The following is a 16,727-nucleotide window of genomic DNA, read 5'->3' on the forward strand; positions in this document are numbered from 1 at the left end:
ACTGATTTCCTAAAATGAACTCAGTAAAATCTTTGAAACATTTTTGTTCAATACACAATTTGGTCAAAAAAACTAGTTATTTTTATGTGCACTATGTCATCACGCACAGCCTTTTATCCGCAACAAGTACATTTGATGGAAACATCTCTGGTGGGAAAATGTGCATAATGTTTTAATATGGACTTTAGAATATTCACATAAAAATCTGTTGCCAGTTGGATGGAAATCTAGCTACAGACACCAACTGTCACCGCACATCACCGTCATTTAATCACGAGTAATCATGTCCCCAATAGCAGATTTACATCCCGTGCACAAAATCTAAATGACAAACCCTTAAAACACACAAGTCACAATGCAATTCCCTCGTAATCAATTGACGTCACACTTTCCATCATATACAGTTCAACACACCATCAGTCAACTTTAATCTTTGCGAAAGTAGAAATACAAAACCCAACAAGTACTAATAAGTCTACTAATGACAAGTACTTACACCAGAAGAGTCACGCAATGGTTCAATTTCGTTCGCTCTGTAGAAACGCATTTGTGGAAATTACATTAGAGAGAGAGACTGACAGGTAGCCCTGGTCGCAGTTGTTAACGAGAACTTGTTCTCAACTGGCCTACCTGGTTAAATAAAGGTGAAAAAAAAAAAAAAAAAATCCACAACCAGGACCAGGTGAGGTGGAAGACTAGGAGTCAGCTGACTACACTCGGCCCCTGTCATCCATTAGACATAACATTTGTAGCCAATGGAGGAGAGAAACATCATAGATACTTTTCCTCCACAAAAAAAATTATTTTCAAATCAAATCAAATTTTATTTGTCACATACATATGATTAGCAGATGTTAATGCGAGTGTAGCCAAATGCTTGTGCTTCTAGTTCCGACAATGCAGTAATAACCAACGAGTAATCTAACCTAACAATTTCACAACAACTACCTTATACACACAAGTGTAAAGGGATGAAGAATATGTACATACAAATATATGAATGAGTGATGGTACAGAACGGCATAGGCAAGATGCAGTAGATGGTATCGAGTACAGTATATACATATGAGATGAGTAATGTAGGGTATGTAAATATTATATTAAGTGGCATTGTTTAAAGTGGCTAGTGATACATTTTTTACATCAATTTTTCCATTATTAAAGTGGCTGGAGTTGAGTCAGTATGTTGGCAGCAGCCACTCAATGTTAGTGGTGGCTGTTTAACAGTCTGATGGCCTTGAGATAGAAGCTGTTTTTCAGTCTCTCGGTCCCCGCTTTGATGCACCTGTACTGACCTCGCCTTCTGGATGATAGCGGGGTGAACAGGCAGTGGCTCGGGTGGTTGTTGTCCTTGATGATCTTTATGGCCTTCCTGTGACATCGGGTGGTGTAGGTGTCCTGGAGGGCAGATAGTTTGCCCCCGGTGATGCGTTGTGCAGACCTCACTACCCTCAAATCAAATCAAATTTTATTTGGAGAGCCTTACGGTTGTGGGCGGAGCAGTGGCCGTACCAGGCGGTGATACAGCCCGACAGGATGCTCTCGATTGTGCATCTGTAGAAGTTTGTGAGTGCTTTTGGTGACAAGCCGAATTTCTTCAGCCTCCTGAGGTTGAAGAGGCACTGCTGCGTCTTCTTCACAACGCTGTCTGTGAGGGTGGACCAATTCAGTTTGTCCGTGATGTGTACGCTGAGGAACTTAAAACTTACTACCCTCTGCTGCTGTTTCCTGAAGTCCACGAGTTTTGTTGACGTTGAGTGTAAGGTTATTTTCCTGACACCACACTCCGAGGGCCCTCATCTCCTCCCTGTAGGCCGTCTCGTTGTTGTTGGTAATCAAGCCTACCACTGTAGTGTCGTCTGCAAACTTGAGGATTGAGTTGGAGGCATGCATGGCCACGCAGTCGTGGGTGAACACGGAGTACAGGAGAGGGCTCAGAACGCACCCTTGTGGGGCCCCAGTGTTGAGGATCAACGGGGTAGAGATGTTGTTACCTACCCTCACCACCTGGGGGCGGCCCATCAGGAAGTCCAGTACCCAGTTGCACAGGCGGGGTCGAGACCCAGGGTCTCGAGCTTGATGACGAGTTTGGAGGGTACTATGGTGTTAAATGCTGAGCTGTAGTCAAATTAACTGGTGTGTTAATTTGAGTGCAGAGGAAGTGCAATAACATGCTATGTTGCGAGTGGCTACCTGGTTGATCCTGTCAGTAGCATATGCTTGTCTCAAAGATTAAGCCATGCAAGTCTAAGTACACACGGCCGGTACAGTGAACCTGCGAATGGCTCATTAAATAACGTTGTGCAGGTAGGTGTTCATTATCAATCAACTCAAAAACAAATTACTATCTGATAGACGGATCACTAACGTATTCCAAATACAAAATACATTAAGGAACACACTATTTTAGGTGTGGAATATAGAAAAACTGCTCATACCATATCTGCATTTGACAAATTGAGCCCATTTCCAAACCAGCGGTTATAGTAAATAATTCATTAATTTCATGAGTGCAGTAAAACGTGTTTATCTCTAGATCACTACTTTTTTACAACACTATGCGTTTCTGCTTGATAACAATAAGATAGGGAAAAGCTTAAGGTCCACAAGACAGTAACTTGAATACCCACTATTCCTAACCACTGAATCTAACATCGCATAAAGCTTTGGGGGGGAAATATAATAGGTACTGGTGATGCAGTACAATGACATCAATGAAACCAACCATGCTCAACGCAGAGTATTTGGTTGCAAAGCAAACACTTTTAGTTACTTCGTTAGAAACGTAGGCTTTAAATTGACGACTGACTACTTGCTTAAATGGAATCACGTGAATCCAGGTCTAGTAAAAGTCACAGCAAAAAAAAGAAACAGTATGACATAAAAAAAATGGTTTACGTAATAAAGAGTACTGACAGTAGTTTAGCCTATGGTAATCACAAACCCAAATTCTACAATGGATGAACCTGAATGAAAGCTTTGCCTTTCAATCACAAGAATACACCCCCTGACGACAGTTGTTTGGTTTAATCTCCGACGGGTCTGCCAAGGTTAGCTAAATAGCGCAGAGTTGGGCTCAACCGGAGAAACATACTATGTAACCAGCAGCGGCCATGTATCAAATGGGCAGCTAATCTTAATGCATTATCATAGGATTAGGCTTCATTCTCCATCTAAAAAGGTGAAAAAAACGAACGTTTTGTCAGGACTTTTTACATATGTATGCAAAAGCTGTAGTTCCCTTTGAGTTCAGTGCTTCTGTAGCACAGACAGCAGCGCTGAGCATCCAGTGCAACATTTACATGTTTATATGCCATAAACTGGAGAGATTAAATTGTGTTATCTTGCGTCAGGGCAAAAGGAACGTCCTGGTGCAACAGATATAAACCCTTTGCCACGTACGTACTCTTTGTTATCCGACACATTTCTTTCTGACATTTTTCAAATAACATACTTTGTCAGTCACAAAAAAAATTTTTCGTGGCCGTCTTTGCATTAGGAGAAATAGTGCAGTGCTGAAGCCCGGTCTGAAGCCCACGCTTATTTTGTTCTCCCCATTGTTGTGTAAACGCCCATGCATCCGTTTTCCCAGGCCAACAGTATTCTGTAAGGAGACCTTTGTTGTCTCTAAGGGGAGGTCGTATTTCTCATGGAAATGTACTGGGTGTGAGGAGGCCACTGCTATGAGAGACATCAAGGGGGAAACAGTGTGATAATACACATTAGTATCAACACTGGCTTGGCAAACACATGTCATGAATTCTTAGAGTTCCATGGTCTGTATCTTATGGAAAATAAAATTCAAATACTTCAAATAATGAAGTCAAATACCATGATCTGAGCGTCAACTGTCAACACTGAGTTAATTTGTGGTCTAGCGGTTAGACCCGCTGCCTTCATTGCGCACATAGACCTACCGTGGGTTCGATTCCGGCACACGCCCTTCTGGCATAAATAACTAAAATAACCAGATTGACATAATTTAGTTACACATTTAAAATATGGACAGTCGAGGGATATTTGACCCAGATCTGGGTAGGAAATTACTATACCAGACACTTCATTTTAAGGACAATTGTATTTGATGCATAAAATAAATAGGAAACAAATTAAATAATAACAGTAGGCTACACCAACATTAGTTTCCATTCATACAAAATGGTCGGGTATATTTTCCGTGGTATATGAGGAAAGGCACAACAAAACCTTTCCCCCCTCAGGAGACTGAAAAGATCTCAGGAGACTGAAAAGATTAGGCATGGGTCCTCAGATTTAAAAAAAAGTCATACATCTGCACCATTGAGAACATCCTGACCGGTGGCGTCACCGCCTGGTATGGCAACTGCTCGGCATCTGACCTTAAGGCGCTACAGAGGGTAGTGTGTACGGCCCAGTACATCACTGGGGCCAAGCTTCCTGCCATCCAGGACCTATATAATAGGCGGTGTCAGAGGAAAGCCCATAAAATTGTCAGACTCCAGTCACCCAAGTCATAGACTGTTTTCTCTGCTTCCGCACGGCAAGCAGTAGCGGAGTACCAAGTCTAGGAACAAAAGGCTCCTTAACAGCTTCTACTCCCAAGCCAGAAGACTGCTGAACAATTAATCAAATGGCCACCGGACTATTTACATTGACCCCCCCCCGCCTCCCCTCTATTTTTTTTGTACACTGCTGAAACTCGCTGTATATTATGTATGCATAATCACTTCACCCCTACCTACATGTACAAATTACCTCAACTAACCTGTACCCCCGCACACTGACTCGGTACCGGTACCCCCTGTATATAGCCTCGTTATTGTTATTTTCTTGTGTTACTTTAGTTATTTGGTAAATATAAATAACTCTTCTTGAACTGCACTGTTGGTTAAGGGCTTGTAAGTAAGCATTTCACAGTAAGGTCTACACTTGTTGCATTTGACAAATAAAGTTTGATTTGATTTTAAATACTTTATTTCAATTGTACGGAATACTTGTCAAATAGATAAATCGCCCTTAGTCTGTTAAAAAAGGTCAGAGTTGTTTCGATGATGATAATACCAACCAGAAGGAGCACATACACTACATGGCCAAAAGTACGTGGACACCTGGTCGTCGAAAATCTCATTCCAAAATCATGGGCATTAATATAGAGTTGGTCCCCCCTTTGCTTCTATAACAGCCTCCACTCTTCTAGGAAGTCCTTCCACTAGATGTTGGAACATCTGCGGGGACATGCTTCCATTCAGTCACAAGAGCATTAGTGAGGTCGGGCACTGATGTTGTGCGATTAGGCCTGGTTCGCAGTCGGCACTCCAATTAATTCCAAAGTTCTTCAACGGGGTTGAGGTCAGGGCTCTGTGCAGGCCAGTCAAGTTCTTCCACAATGATCTCAACAAACTATTTCTGTATGGACCTCGCTTTGTACACTGGGGCATTGTGAGGCTGAAACAGGAAAGGGCCTTCCCCAAACTGTTGCCACAAAGTTGGAAGAAAATAATTGTCTAGAGTGTCATTGTATACTGTAGTGTTACGATTTCCCTTCACTGGAACTAAGGGGTTTAGCTCGACCATGAAAAACAGCCCCAGACCATTATTCCTCCTACACCAAACTTTACATTGGCAATATGCATTGGGGCAGGTAGCGTTCTCCTGGCATCCGCCAAACCCAGATTCGTCCGTCAGACTGCCAGATGGTGAAGAGTGGTTCATCACTCCAGAGAACGCATTTCCACTGCTCCAGAGTCCAATGGCGGAGAACTTTACACCACTCCAGCCGATGCTTGGCAAACACATGGCGATCTTAGGCTTGTGTGCGGCTGCTCGGTCATGGAAACCCATTTCATGAAGCTCCCGATAAACAGTTATTGTGCTTACGTTGCTTCCAGAGACAGTTTGGAACTCGGTAGTGAGTGTTGCAGCCTAGGACAGACGATTTCTACGCGTTATGCGCTTCAGCACTCGGCGGTCCAGTTCTGAGCTTGAAGGCCTACCACTTTGCGGCATTGCCGTTGTTGCTCCTAGACGTTTCCACTTCACAATAACAGCACTTACCGTTGACCGGGGCAGCTCTGGCAGGCCCGAAATCTGACGGACTGACTTGTTAAAAAGGTGGTGCCTATGACAGTGCCAGGTTGAAAGTCACTGTGCTCTTCAGTAAGGCCATTCAACTGCCAATGTTTGTCTATGGCGTTTGCATGGTTGTGTGCTCGATTTTATACACCACTCAGCAACGGGTGTGGCTGAAATAGCCGAATCCACTAATTTGAAGGGGTGTCCACACACTATATTTACATAAGTATCTTGAAAGACTTCGGTTGCAAGCAGGACTAAGGTAACCCCGACATCCTATTTTAGGGACCGGCAATGCGGTAATCAATAATGGTTGCAATTGAGATCAGCTGGGCGGGTGAATTTTGAGCCTATTGATGGTTTAACGAGGCATTACTTCACAATAATACAGTGCCATCAATGGTCGCAATAGGCCACTTGTTATTGGATTATATTCCAATATGCTACATTCTGTAGGCTACTCGTTAGCCTATCCATTGCCACATAACGAAAGGTGTGAAAACCGATAATAGCCTACTGTTTGTGTTTCCCTGGCTGAGTTGAGCTGATTTGTGCCATCAGTTGATTGACAGGTGTAGGCCTACTGTAGAACGATGAAGATTCCTCCAGTGTGGATGCTAGCCCACGTTTTATAGTTAGGCTGTGTATAATTTATCAATATGCTTATGGTCTTTTGAGTGGATGGCTCTTACAGTAGGTGCGATTTCCATTGCTAAGCCGTTATGCGCCAGCTACAGTAGCATAGACCGACTGTACTTTCAGTTTGATGCTGGCATTTTTAAATCGTCCTTGTTGTGGATTGAAAGCCTGTATTGTGTGGCCCTACTATTTCATTTTGAAAAACTGTCAAGATGTTTATGCATTCCACCCTATCCAAATTCGATTTAGTTGAGCTGAGACACTTTTCTTTGATTCATAAATCAGACTATTCATTTTACTTTTTGAAAACATTGAAATAAATGCAATTATCTTCGCTTCAGGATTGTTTTGATCACATGGACTGGGATATATTCCTTGTAGCTTGCAAAAATAAACTAGACACATACACGGATACGGTGACTGAGTTTATAAGGAAGTGTATAGGAGTACCCACTGTGACTATTAAAACCTATAACCAGAAACCGTGGATAGATGGTAGCATTCGCGTGAAACTGAAAGCGCGAACCACCGCATTTAACCATGGCAAGGTGACTGGTAATATGGCAGAATATAAACAGTGTAGTTATTCACTCCGCAAGGCTATCAAACAAGCTAAACGTCAGTATAGAGATAAAGTGGAGTCGCAATTCAACGGCTGACACGAGACATATGTGGCAGGGACTACAGACAATCACGGACTACAAAATGAAAACCAGCCACGTCGCCGAGCCCGACGTCTTGCTTCCGGACAGGCTAAACACATTCTTTGCACGCTTTGAGGACAACACAGTACCACCAACCCGACCCACTACCAAGGACTGTGGGCTCTCCTTCTCTGTGGCCGACGTGAGTAAAACATTTAAACGTGTTAACCCTCACAAGGCTGCCAGTCCAGACGGCATCCCTAGCCGCATCCTCAGAGAATGCACAGGACAGCTTGCTGGTGTGTTTACGGGCATATTCAATCTCTCCCTATCCCAGTCTGCTGTCCCCACATGCTTCAAGATGGCCACCATTGTTCCTGTACCCAAGAAGGCAAAGGTAACTGAACTTAATGACTAACGCCCTGCAGCACTCACCTCTGTCATCATGAAGTGCTTTGAGAGACGAGTCAAGGATCATATCACCTCTACCTTTCCTGCCACCCTAGACCCACTTAAATTTGCTTACCGCCGCAATAGATCCACAGACGATGCAATCGCCATCACTCCGCACACTGCCCTATCCCATCTGGACAAGAGGAATAACTATGTAAGAATGCTGTTTATTGACTATAGCTCAGCATGCAACACCATAGTACCCTCCAAGCTCATCATTAAGCTCGAGGCCTTGGGTCTGAACCCCGCCCTGTGCAACTGGGTCCTGGACTTCCTGACAGGCCGCCCCCAGGTGGTGAAGGTAGAAAACATCACCTCCACTCCGCTGATCCTCAACACTGGGGCCCCACAAGGGTGCGTTCTCAGCCCCCTCCTGTGCTCCCTGTTCACTCATGACTGCGTGGCCAAGCACGCCTCCAACTCAATCATCAAGTTTGCAGACGACACAACAGTAGCAGGCTTGATTACCAACGATGACACGACAGCCTACAGGGAGGAGGTGAGGGCTCTGGCAGTGTGGTGCCTGAAAAACAACCTCTCACTCAAAGTCAACAAAAAGGAGATGATTGTGAACTCCAGGAAACAGCAGAGGGTACACCCCCCTATCTACATCGATGGGGCCGCAGTGGAGAAGGTGGAAAGCTTCAAGTTCCTTGGCATACACATCACTGACAAACTGAAATGGACCACCCACACAGACAACGTGGGAAAGAAGGCGCAACAGAACCTCTTCAACCTCAGGAGGCTAAAGAAATTTGGCTTGTCACCTAAAACCCTCAAACTTTTACAGATGCACAATTGAGAGCATCCTGTCGAGCTGTATCACCGCCTGGTACGGCAACTGCACCACCCGCAACCGCAAGGCTCCCAAGAGGGTGGTGCGGTCTGCCCAACACATTACAAACTACCTGCCCTCCAGGACACCTACAGCACCCGATGTCACAGGAAGGCCAAAAAGATCATCAAGGACATCAACCACCCGAGCCACTGCCTGTTCACCCCGGTATCATCCAGAAGGCGAGGTCAGTACAGGTGCATCAAAGCTGGGACCAAGAGACTGGAAAACAGCTTCTATCTGAAGGCCATCAGACTGTTAAACAGACATCACTAGCATATTAGAGGCTGCTGCCTATAGGCATAGACTAGAAATGTTTACATATCTGGCATTACTCATCTCATATGTATATGGTGTATTCTATACTATTCTACGGTATCTTTGCCTTGGGGCAAAGAGAAAAATGTGCAGTTTTATTGGTAATCTGATACTATTCTACACATTTTGCCATGAGGCCGAGAGAAAATGTTGCCGTTTTAAAGCTAATTTCCAGCGATTCTACACATATTGTCATGGGGCAGAGAGTAAAATTTGCAGTTTTATAGCTAATCTCACGCTATTCTACACATTGAGGTTGAGAGAATTTTGAAATTTTTAAAGCTAATTCTAAAACATACAACTGCACATTTTTCTCTCTCTATTTGTTAGTCAACTTGTCTATAATTAAACACATGCAGCTTTTCTTCTGTGACTGTCATTAGCCTATGTTACCCTAGAAGACTAAATAAACTCTTGCTCACCAGAATGTCATAAAATCGATAGAATTCAATCTAGTTGACATTGGTAAAGTTCTCTCTGTCATCTCTGCTTCTTTCGCGGAGCAAAGATGTTTAGGGACTGGGGAGAAAATGCTATAACTCAACAAAGAAAAACAGTAAAGATTTTCTGTGCAAAATGTTCAAAATTACATCATTTTGACAAGTTGTAAGAAAATAGAAAGCTGTGAAAACGACCCAACATGTTTCTCATAAGATTTCAGTTCAGCTTGGATGCATATTTTATGTGGTTGAAATACTATCAGCTTTCATTATACTGATAAAAAATAGCACCTCTACAGATGATATCTAACTGCGCATTCGCAATTCTCGCAAGATGCTGAAAGAAAATCATATTTTTCCACTCCTGTTCCGGAGTAAAAATGTACCCAACATTTGCTGTATACTTTTACTGCAAGAAATGCTTAATTCTGCAGGAGTTCAAATGAAGGCTTCCATGAGAGGTTATAGACCTACATTTAGTGTCCAGAATTCAGTTTCCATTTAACCCACCTGAACATTAGGCCACAGTTCCCTTGACGTGCCAGTCCTATTTGAAGTCCCCGTTTTGTGACTGTCGAATATGTATAGCGCCTTACGATCTTCGTATTTTACCACTTCACCAAATCTTTCCAAAACATTACTTTTCTAGCCTTCCCCTCTCTTCATTTTCAACTCTCCATTTTGCAGCTTTTCTCTTTTTGGAGTTAAACTCTAACATTGTCCTTTTTGCCTCTGTTAACTTTTTCTGCCTGTTCCCAAAAGCATTAGGCGATTGGCGTATAGGCTATTTGCCATGCGTATAGTTAGGCCCTTAAAGCTTAGACTTATGCACTAATGCCAGCTTGAGGTCGGTTCGGTTTCGGTTCGATTATTTAAAAAATCATCACGTTTTCGATTTCAATAGTTTAAAAAAAACATTAAAACGCACTATACATTATGTGGGTTGAAAACACTAAAAGTCAAATTAATAAAAGTCCCATGATGGTTGTGACTACCCATTACTACTTTTCACTTATTAATAATCACCTATTTACATTAATTTAATAAAATATTTTTGTTTAGTTTATTACATTTTTTTTTTTTATGACAATTATTTCATTCCAAGTAATCTAATCAATATAGAGCTGCTGCCTATGCTGTCTGACAAAATGACTATTTTAGTAGTTCTTTAAAGTAAATAAGGCATACTTTTATGACTGCTGAATACAAACGATCAATCACTTAGATTATGTATTTTCAGGTAGAGATACCTTGCGATGCAACTGCTTTCTATCCCTCTCGATCGCGCATTCTTCGGTCTCTTCTCGTAGCAGGCATAAAAGAAACACACCGTAAAAGAAACACACAGCCTGGACAAGTTGGCGCGCAATGGATTATGGCCATTGTAGTTAATTACCACGTTTTCTGCATTTAAGCTGTGTAGAATATTGGCCTGTTGGAAATTACAACTCCCTACTACATTACACAGTTCAAGCATGATCTGATTTATCTCTAGAAAAACTGCAAAATGTGCTTATTGAGCTCACAGAAATAACCCTGAACAAAATGGAATTCAAATAATTGAACCGGTATTGTTCCATTCGTTGTTTTAATCACTCAGCACTAGTATTCAAACACCCCCCTGGCTGCGATTGTAAATATTTCTTCAGACGTTCAAATCCTCCTGCTGCAGGATTATTTTACTCCTGCGACTAAACGGGTCAAATTGAGATCCGACATCTGTAGTGCAAGTGATAAAAAGCACATTTCCATGGCACAAAGTGTTGAAGGTACTGATGTCCAAAGACGTACAGTACGTATGGCTGCTGATGTCTGTATATACCGTATTATATACTGTGTAAGTCTATAGGTCCGCTAATACAGGACTAGTAAAGGCCCAGTGCACTACTTTTGTAAAGATTATTATTTATTTTTTAACATTTTTAATTTTAATTTTATAAATATTTTGTTTTTATTCCGATTTTTCTAGTGCTGCACCCTCAGCACCCCTACTTCTCAGTACAAGCTCCCTTTCTATGTCTTAAATCACTGCAAAGGAGATTGCCTGCAGGAGAAACCGTTTTTGATCATATAGTTGTCATATCATTAGAATATGAGAAAGAACCTGGATCATTTGAATGTGAAGAAATAACCTGTCAAGCTACAGGTGACTCTACTCCATACTCAGAACACTGACATGTCTGACAGGTTTGCCACATTTCTAGAATGCATCTGGTCAGTTACTCACTCTAATAACTGTCACAAAACCCTTATTATACTGCAAACTAAAAGAAAATCAAACCTACAACTAGAAGGCTATGCCTGCAAGTGTGAATGGTTGTTGAGGCAGTTAAGACAAAATGTATCTTCGAAGAATCATGACCTTTCCATATCAGATTCTTGATCTGTATTTATGCCACATTATTCCCTCCGAATACATACAAAATAAACTACCCTGAAGAAAATGATCCGCGCACTTCGACGTCAAAATAATTATAAATGCCAGGGGTGTTATTCAAATAGTAAGAATATGTGCTATAATCACTTTAACAATGCGCGAACTATGTCAACACTGTAACGTTAGCGCTCCAGGGCAAGCAACATGATTGCGTGTAGGCAAACTTCGGTCCACTGGTCTGGACGCTTTACTATCGCTTGCAGCAACACAGTAAACTTAATTGTTATAATGTAAATAATTTATCAGTGAGACCTGCTGCTTGTATGCTTTTTGACACACGGAGTTAGTTAACGTTACAATGGCTCAAGCAATACTTACATTTATACAGAGAAAGAAAGAAAATCCTATTTAAAAAAAGCCTATTATTCACTTACCCAATAGTCCATGGTTAGTGTCAAGGCAAGCCTTCAGCAAATGATTGTCTTCACTTTTTCTTAGTAGGGAAAGTCACTTCAATATCTTTGTATAGCTTGCTTTGTGGTCGAGGATCTGATAAACATACCACTATATTACAGAGAATCGTATCCTAAATTCAGGAAGTGACAAGCAACTAAAAAGCCAGCAACCTTCTTCGTCTTCTTCTTCTTCGTCAAGGTTTTATTGGCAGACTACATCCAAAAAGGTGCATTGCCGCCACCTATTGGGTGGGGTAAAAACGGAGATACTTGAACGATTTTGTTTTTTAACTAAACATTTATGAAACACAGTCATATTAATGTCAAAAACAAAACGAAATTCAATGTACTACTTCACTTATTCAAATGTAGTCAGCTCCGTACACAGCCTCTGGGGCCTGAGAGGGGGAAGCATCTTCAGACAGTATTCCCTGCAATGTTTCAGCAGTGAAATCCTGCAGATCCAAGAACTTTTAGCCGCTTTCACAGTGATTTTTCGTTAGTGTGTCCTGTACAATTAATAAACGCAACAAAATCAACATTCTTAAGGATTACATGCTGACCAAACCAGACACGTTGCATGCCCGAGTGTTGCAAAATAAATTTAGAAATCATGTTATTCAATTACTGCACCCACACTGCTCGCGCGCGCCAACGAGCGTCTGTGATGCCAAGGGCTAAAATAGAACTCCTTTCTATTTCTGACGCAAATCGCACTGCAAGTCCTGCCTCTCCCATCTCCTCATTGGTTTATAGAAGCAGGTACCCACGTTCCATCTCCTCATTGGTTATACCCGCGTGGGTGATTGAAAGATGAAATGTTTTGCCATTTGTCGTGGTAAAAGTGTAGATGGAAGGAGGAGAGATGACTAGAAACGATTCGGTTGACCGTTTTATGTGTGGATTAATTGTTGGAGTAGAGGACCTTGTGCATTTCAGGTAAAATAACAACTCAATGTTTATATCCCAGGACAAATTAGCTAGCAACAGCAAGCTAGCTAAATAGGACAAATTAGCTAGCAAGTGCAAGCTAGCTAAATTGCTATACAAGTTTAATGCTTTTCGACCTGTCCCCAAATTAATGTCATTTGTTCAGAGTTTGTTTTGATATTTTAACCTGCGTGTTGTGATCGCATTTGGTGTAGGGGGACAAAATAAATGTATGCACGATGGCGCACGCGCACAGCCGGTTTGGGTTCCGTGTTAGTGTTTCAGAATCTTTCAACTGACTGACATCCACATACTGTTGAGCATCATCCACGGCCATAGCTACATGAACTCTACTCGCTACTTCGTCAATGTTCAGTGCATCTGCATAGGAGGCCTTCTCGACAGCCCTGATCCTTCCTACTTTGACCTCCTTCACTCTGGAACTTGATTCCCATCGTGGACTATTCAAAAATAATATTCTGTCTGTAAATACTTGTCACGTGGTCAAACGTTTTACATTTATGACACTGAAGTGGCTTTTGTACATAAGCTTGCACTGCATATCTCATATCTCAGCCTTACACGAAGCCTCAATATCCATCGAGATGCCAGATAGGACACTTTTTATCGGTGCCCTACTCCGATAATCATAGCATTCCACTTCATGTGTTGATAGTGCTGTACATCCCCAGTGCTTTGACCTTTTGTTCTTTTGACACACATGAAATCAATATCATACCACTCTTGGTCACTCTAACTGACTCCACAAGTCCAATGCACTCTTCACTATCTTTCTGACCACAAACAGGTTTCCCCCAAAAACATCCTTGCTCATAAATCGCACTCCAACAAGGAATTACGCATTATCATACCGAGGCTTATCTTGTTTACAACTTTACACCTTTTAGCTCCATTAGATGTTACAGTAGCCTATTACACTAATTTCCTCTATCTTCCCTCGCGCCAACAGAATCAAGCATTACTTCTGCTTCCGCCATTGCTCTCAAACCCGAAAACACTCCCAGCAAGCAACCTTTCCATCTTAAATGGTACTTTCAAGTCAACTGGGAACTCTAAAAAAAATACGAGGTAGGGCCTCCCGGGTGGTGCAGTGGTCTAGGGCACTGCATCACATCACATCGCAGCGCTAGCTGCGCCACCAGAGTCTCTGGGTTCGTGCCCAGGCTCTGTCGCAGCCGGCCGTGACCGGGAGGTCCGTGGGGCGACGCACAATTGGCCTAGCGTCGTCCGGGTTAGGGAGGGTTTGGCCAGTAGGGATATCCTTGTCTCATCGCGCTCCAGCGACTCCTGTGGCGGGCAGGGTTTCCTCCGACATGCACGGTGTTTCCTCCGACATATTTTAATGCAAATATTTTGAACAACAACCATTGTTAAACATTTAATTCATTTAAAACAAAGTAACATTCGAAAAGTACCCAATGTACAGAGCTCAAGGAAGTAGACCGATGGTTTTGAGAGATGAGCCCAGATTGCAGAGGGGTCATCTGCATAGAAGAGCTCAGTGAGCAAAGTAAAACGGTATAATTTGTGTTATATCCAAAACAGGTGTGGAAAGTCACATGCTTGTGAGAATCACCAAAGTGAACTGCCTGGATTTCACTGGTGTATTTACACAGGTTGTTATATCAGGGGAGCAACTTCGGTTTTAGAAGTGGAGTGGGGACATAATTATTTATAATGAGTTTTATCCAGTCGGATAAACACTCCAAACAGCCTACCCGACAGCTCGGAGGCGTCTGCATGGTCCTAAAGCACACTGTTGCCTCGTTTTGTATCACATTCCAATGATAAAACTGGGGGGGACAAAAATGCCTTTTCAGAATGTGGGGGGGACATGTCCCCTTGTCCCCAGTGAAAGTTGCGCCCCTGAGTTCTCTGCAAATTCAATATGCACGATGATCTCCTCTTTCCACAGATTCTCATTTAATTCTCTCAGTTCGTAATATTGGTGTCGAATGGTGTACACGTGTTGCTCTAACTTCTCTTTCAATCCTTTGGAGAAGTCCTCCAGTAGAATCTGCAGTGTGCCACACACCTTTTCTTTTACTATCAAATGTACTGTGAACTTCTCCATGTTTCCCTCTTTGTTTTTTTCTTCTCTCTTGCTCTCTTCAGCTTTGTTTTTCCACTCAAACCACCATGTCTGCTCACCAGCATCAAAGTCAGATGTTTTAAGCTCTTTTGCTTGGCAAAGGGAGCACTCTCTATACATGCACTCTTTCTTCAGGTTCTCACGTTCATAGAATCGAGTGATTTTCTCTTCTGTGCCTGTGCTAATCATTATACACTGCTTTTTCCTGGAGTATTGAAGACTTGTTGGCCTGTTTTCATTTGCCCTAATTGGTTTTGTTGAAAATCCAAATTCTCTGTTTGCGGCTTTGACCAGGCCATACTTTCTTCAGGATGTTGCCTCTGAGGATCTTTGAAGCCACGTGTTTGTCCTTGGCACTGCACATTTTGTTATACTGTTGCTTTAACTCTGCAATGATGGAATTTCAAAAACAATACAATCATTCTCAAGTTCTTCAGAGTTCCCTTCATTTGCTTTGTTCTCACATTGTAAACTCAGAGATAGATTTCCCTTCTTCCTTCTTTTTTTCTTCCAGTATCTCTCCTTGTCTTTTTGCAGATATTCCTGGTATCATATAGGATCATTTTTTTGTTTTTGTTTCTATGTCTGTGACATCTGTGCTGTTTTATGTGGCATCTTCTAAAAACAAAGAAAATACTACTTAAGTTTTCCAATTGTGCACACCTTGGAGTATTTTCTAGATTAAAGAGACTTAAAACATGATTAAATAAGCCTAAAGAAGAAAAAAAAGTCTAAAGTAATAACATAATGGATTTTTGCCATTTCCACCACAGTTAAGCAATATTTACCTAGATTGTTCTTAAAATTCTGGACATCACATCTGGAATAACTGCCTGCTGCAGCCATCTTCTTCTGTGTCAAAATAAGTTTCCATGGTAACTAAATATACTTTCTTTTGACAAAACTTTATTAATGAGGAATGTGCCCTCAGTGGTGGAAATGACATCACTACCAAAGGACAGGTATATTTTGTGTAAATAACAATATAAAGGCTATACGCACAACAAATATTGATGTAGATTTTATTTAATTGACTCCTTCTCGAGTAGATAACATTATATAATGTATAATTATTAATGTTTTTTTTTCATAGAAAAACATAGTAGAACTTCAAATGTCTGGGACAATACAGTGAAATTGTGGTATAACATTTTTATTTAGCTAGGAAGGTCAGTTAAGAACAAATTCGTATTTACAATGATGCTTACCGGGGAACAGTGGGTTAACTGCCTTGTTCAGTGGCAGAAAGACAGATTTTTACCTTGTCAGCTCCGGGATTCGATCCAGCAGCCTTTCAGTTACTTGCACAACGCTCTAACCACTAGGCTACCTGCCACCCCAAACATCGAAGGTGATTGTAGTGTAAACTTAACATGTAAAGAATAAAAAAAAATTTAATACAATCCTAAAAATTGACCCTGAGGACATAGAAGTTCCCGTAGTTGCAGAATCACCCAAATGTCGTGTATAAT

General features: G+C 41.8%; 1 protein-coding gene across 1 annotated transcript in view; it reads right to left on the reverse strand.

Moving 5' to 3' along the window:
• The window catches only part of LOC139562705 (sphingosine-1-phosphate lyase 1-like), a 35,271-nt gene extending 22,869 nt beyond the window's left edge, over positions 1–12,402 (reverse strand). Inside the window, exon 1 of the mRNA XM_071380652.1 lies at positions 12,192–12,402. Coding sequence (XP_071236753.1) covers positions 12,192–12,203 — 12 coding nt within the window. The 5' untranslated portion in view covers positions 12,204–12,402. The remainder of the gene's footprint in view (positions 1–12,191) is intronic.
• Positions 12,403–16,727: the final 4,325 nt, after the last annotated feature.

Source organism: Salvelinus alpinus, chromosome 32 (genome assembly GCF_045679555.1).
Source record: "Salvelinus alpinus chromosome 32, SLU_Salpinus.1, whole genome shotgun sequence".
In the NCBI taxonomy this organism is placed as follows: Eukaryota; Metazoa; Chordata; class Actinopteri; order Salmoniformes; family Salmonidae; genus Salvelinus; species Salvelinus alpinus.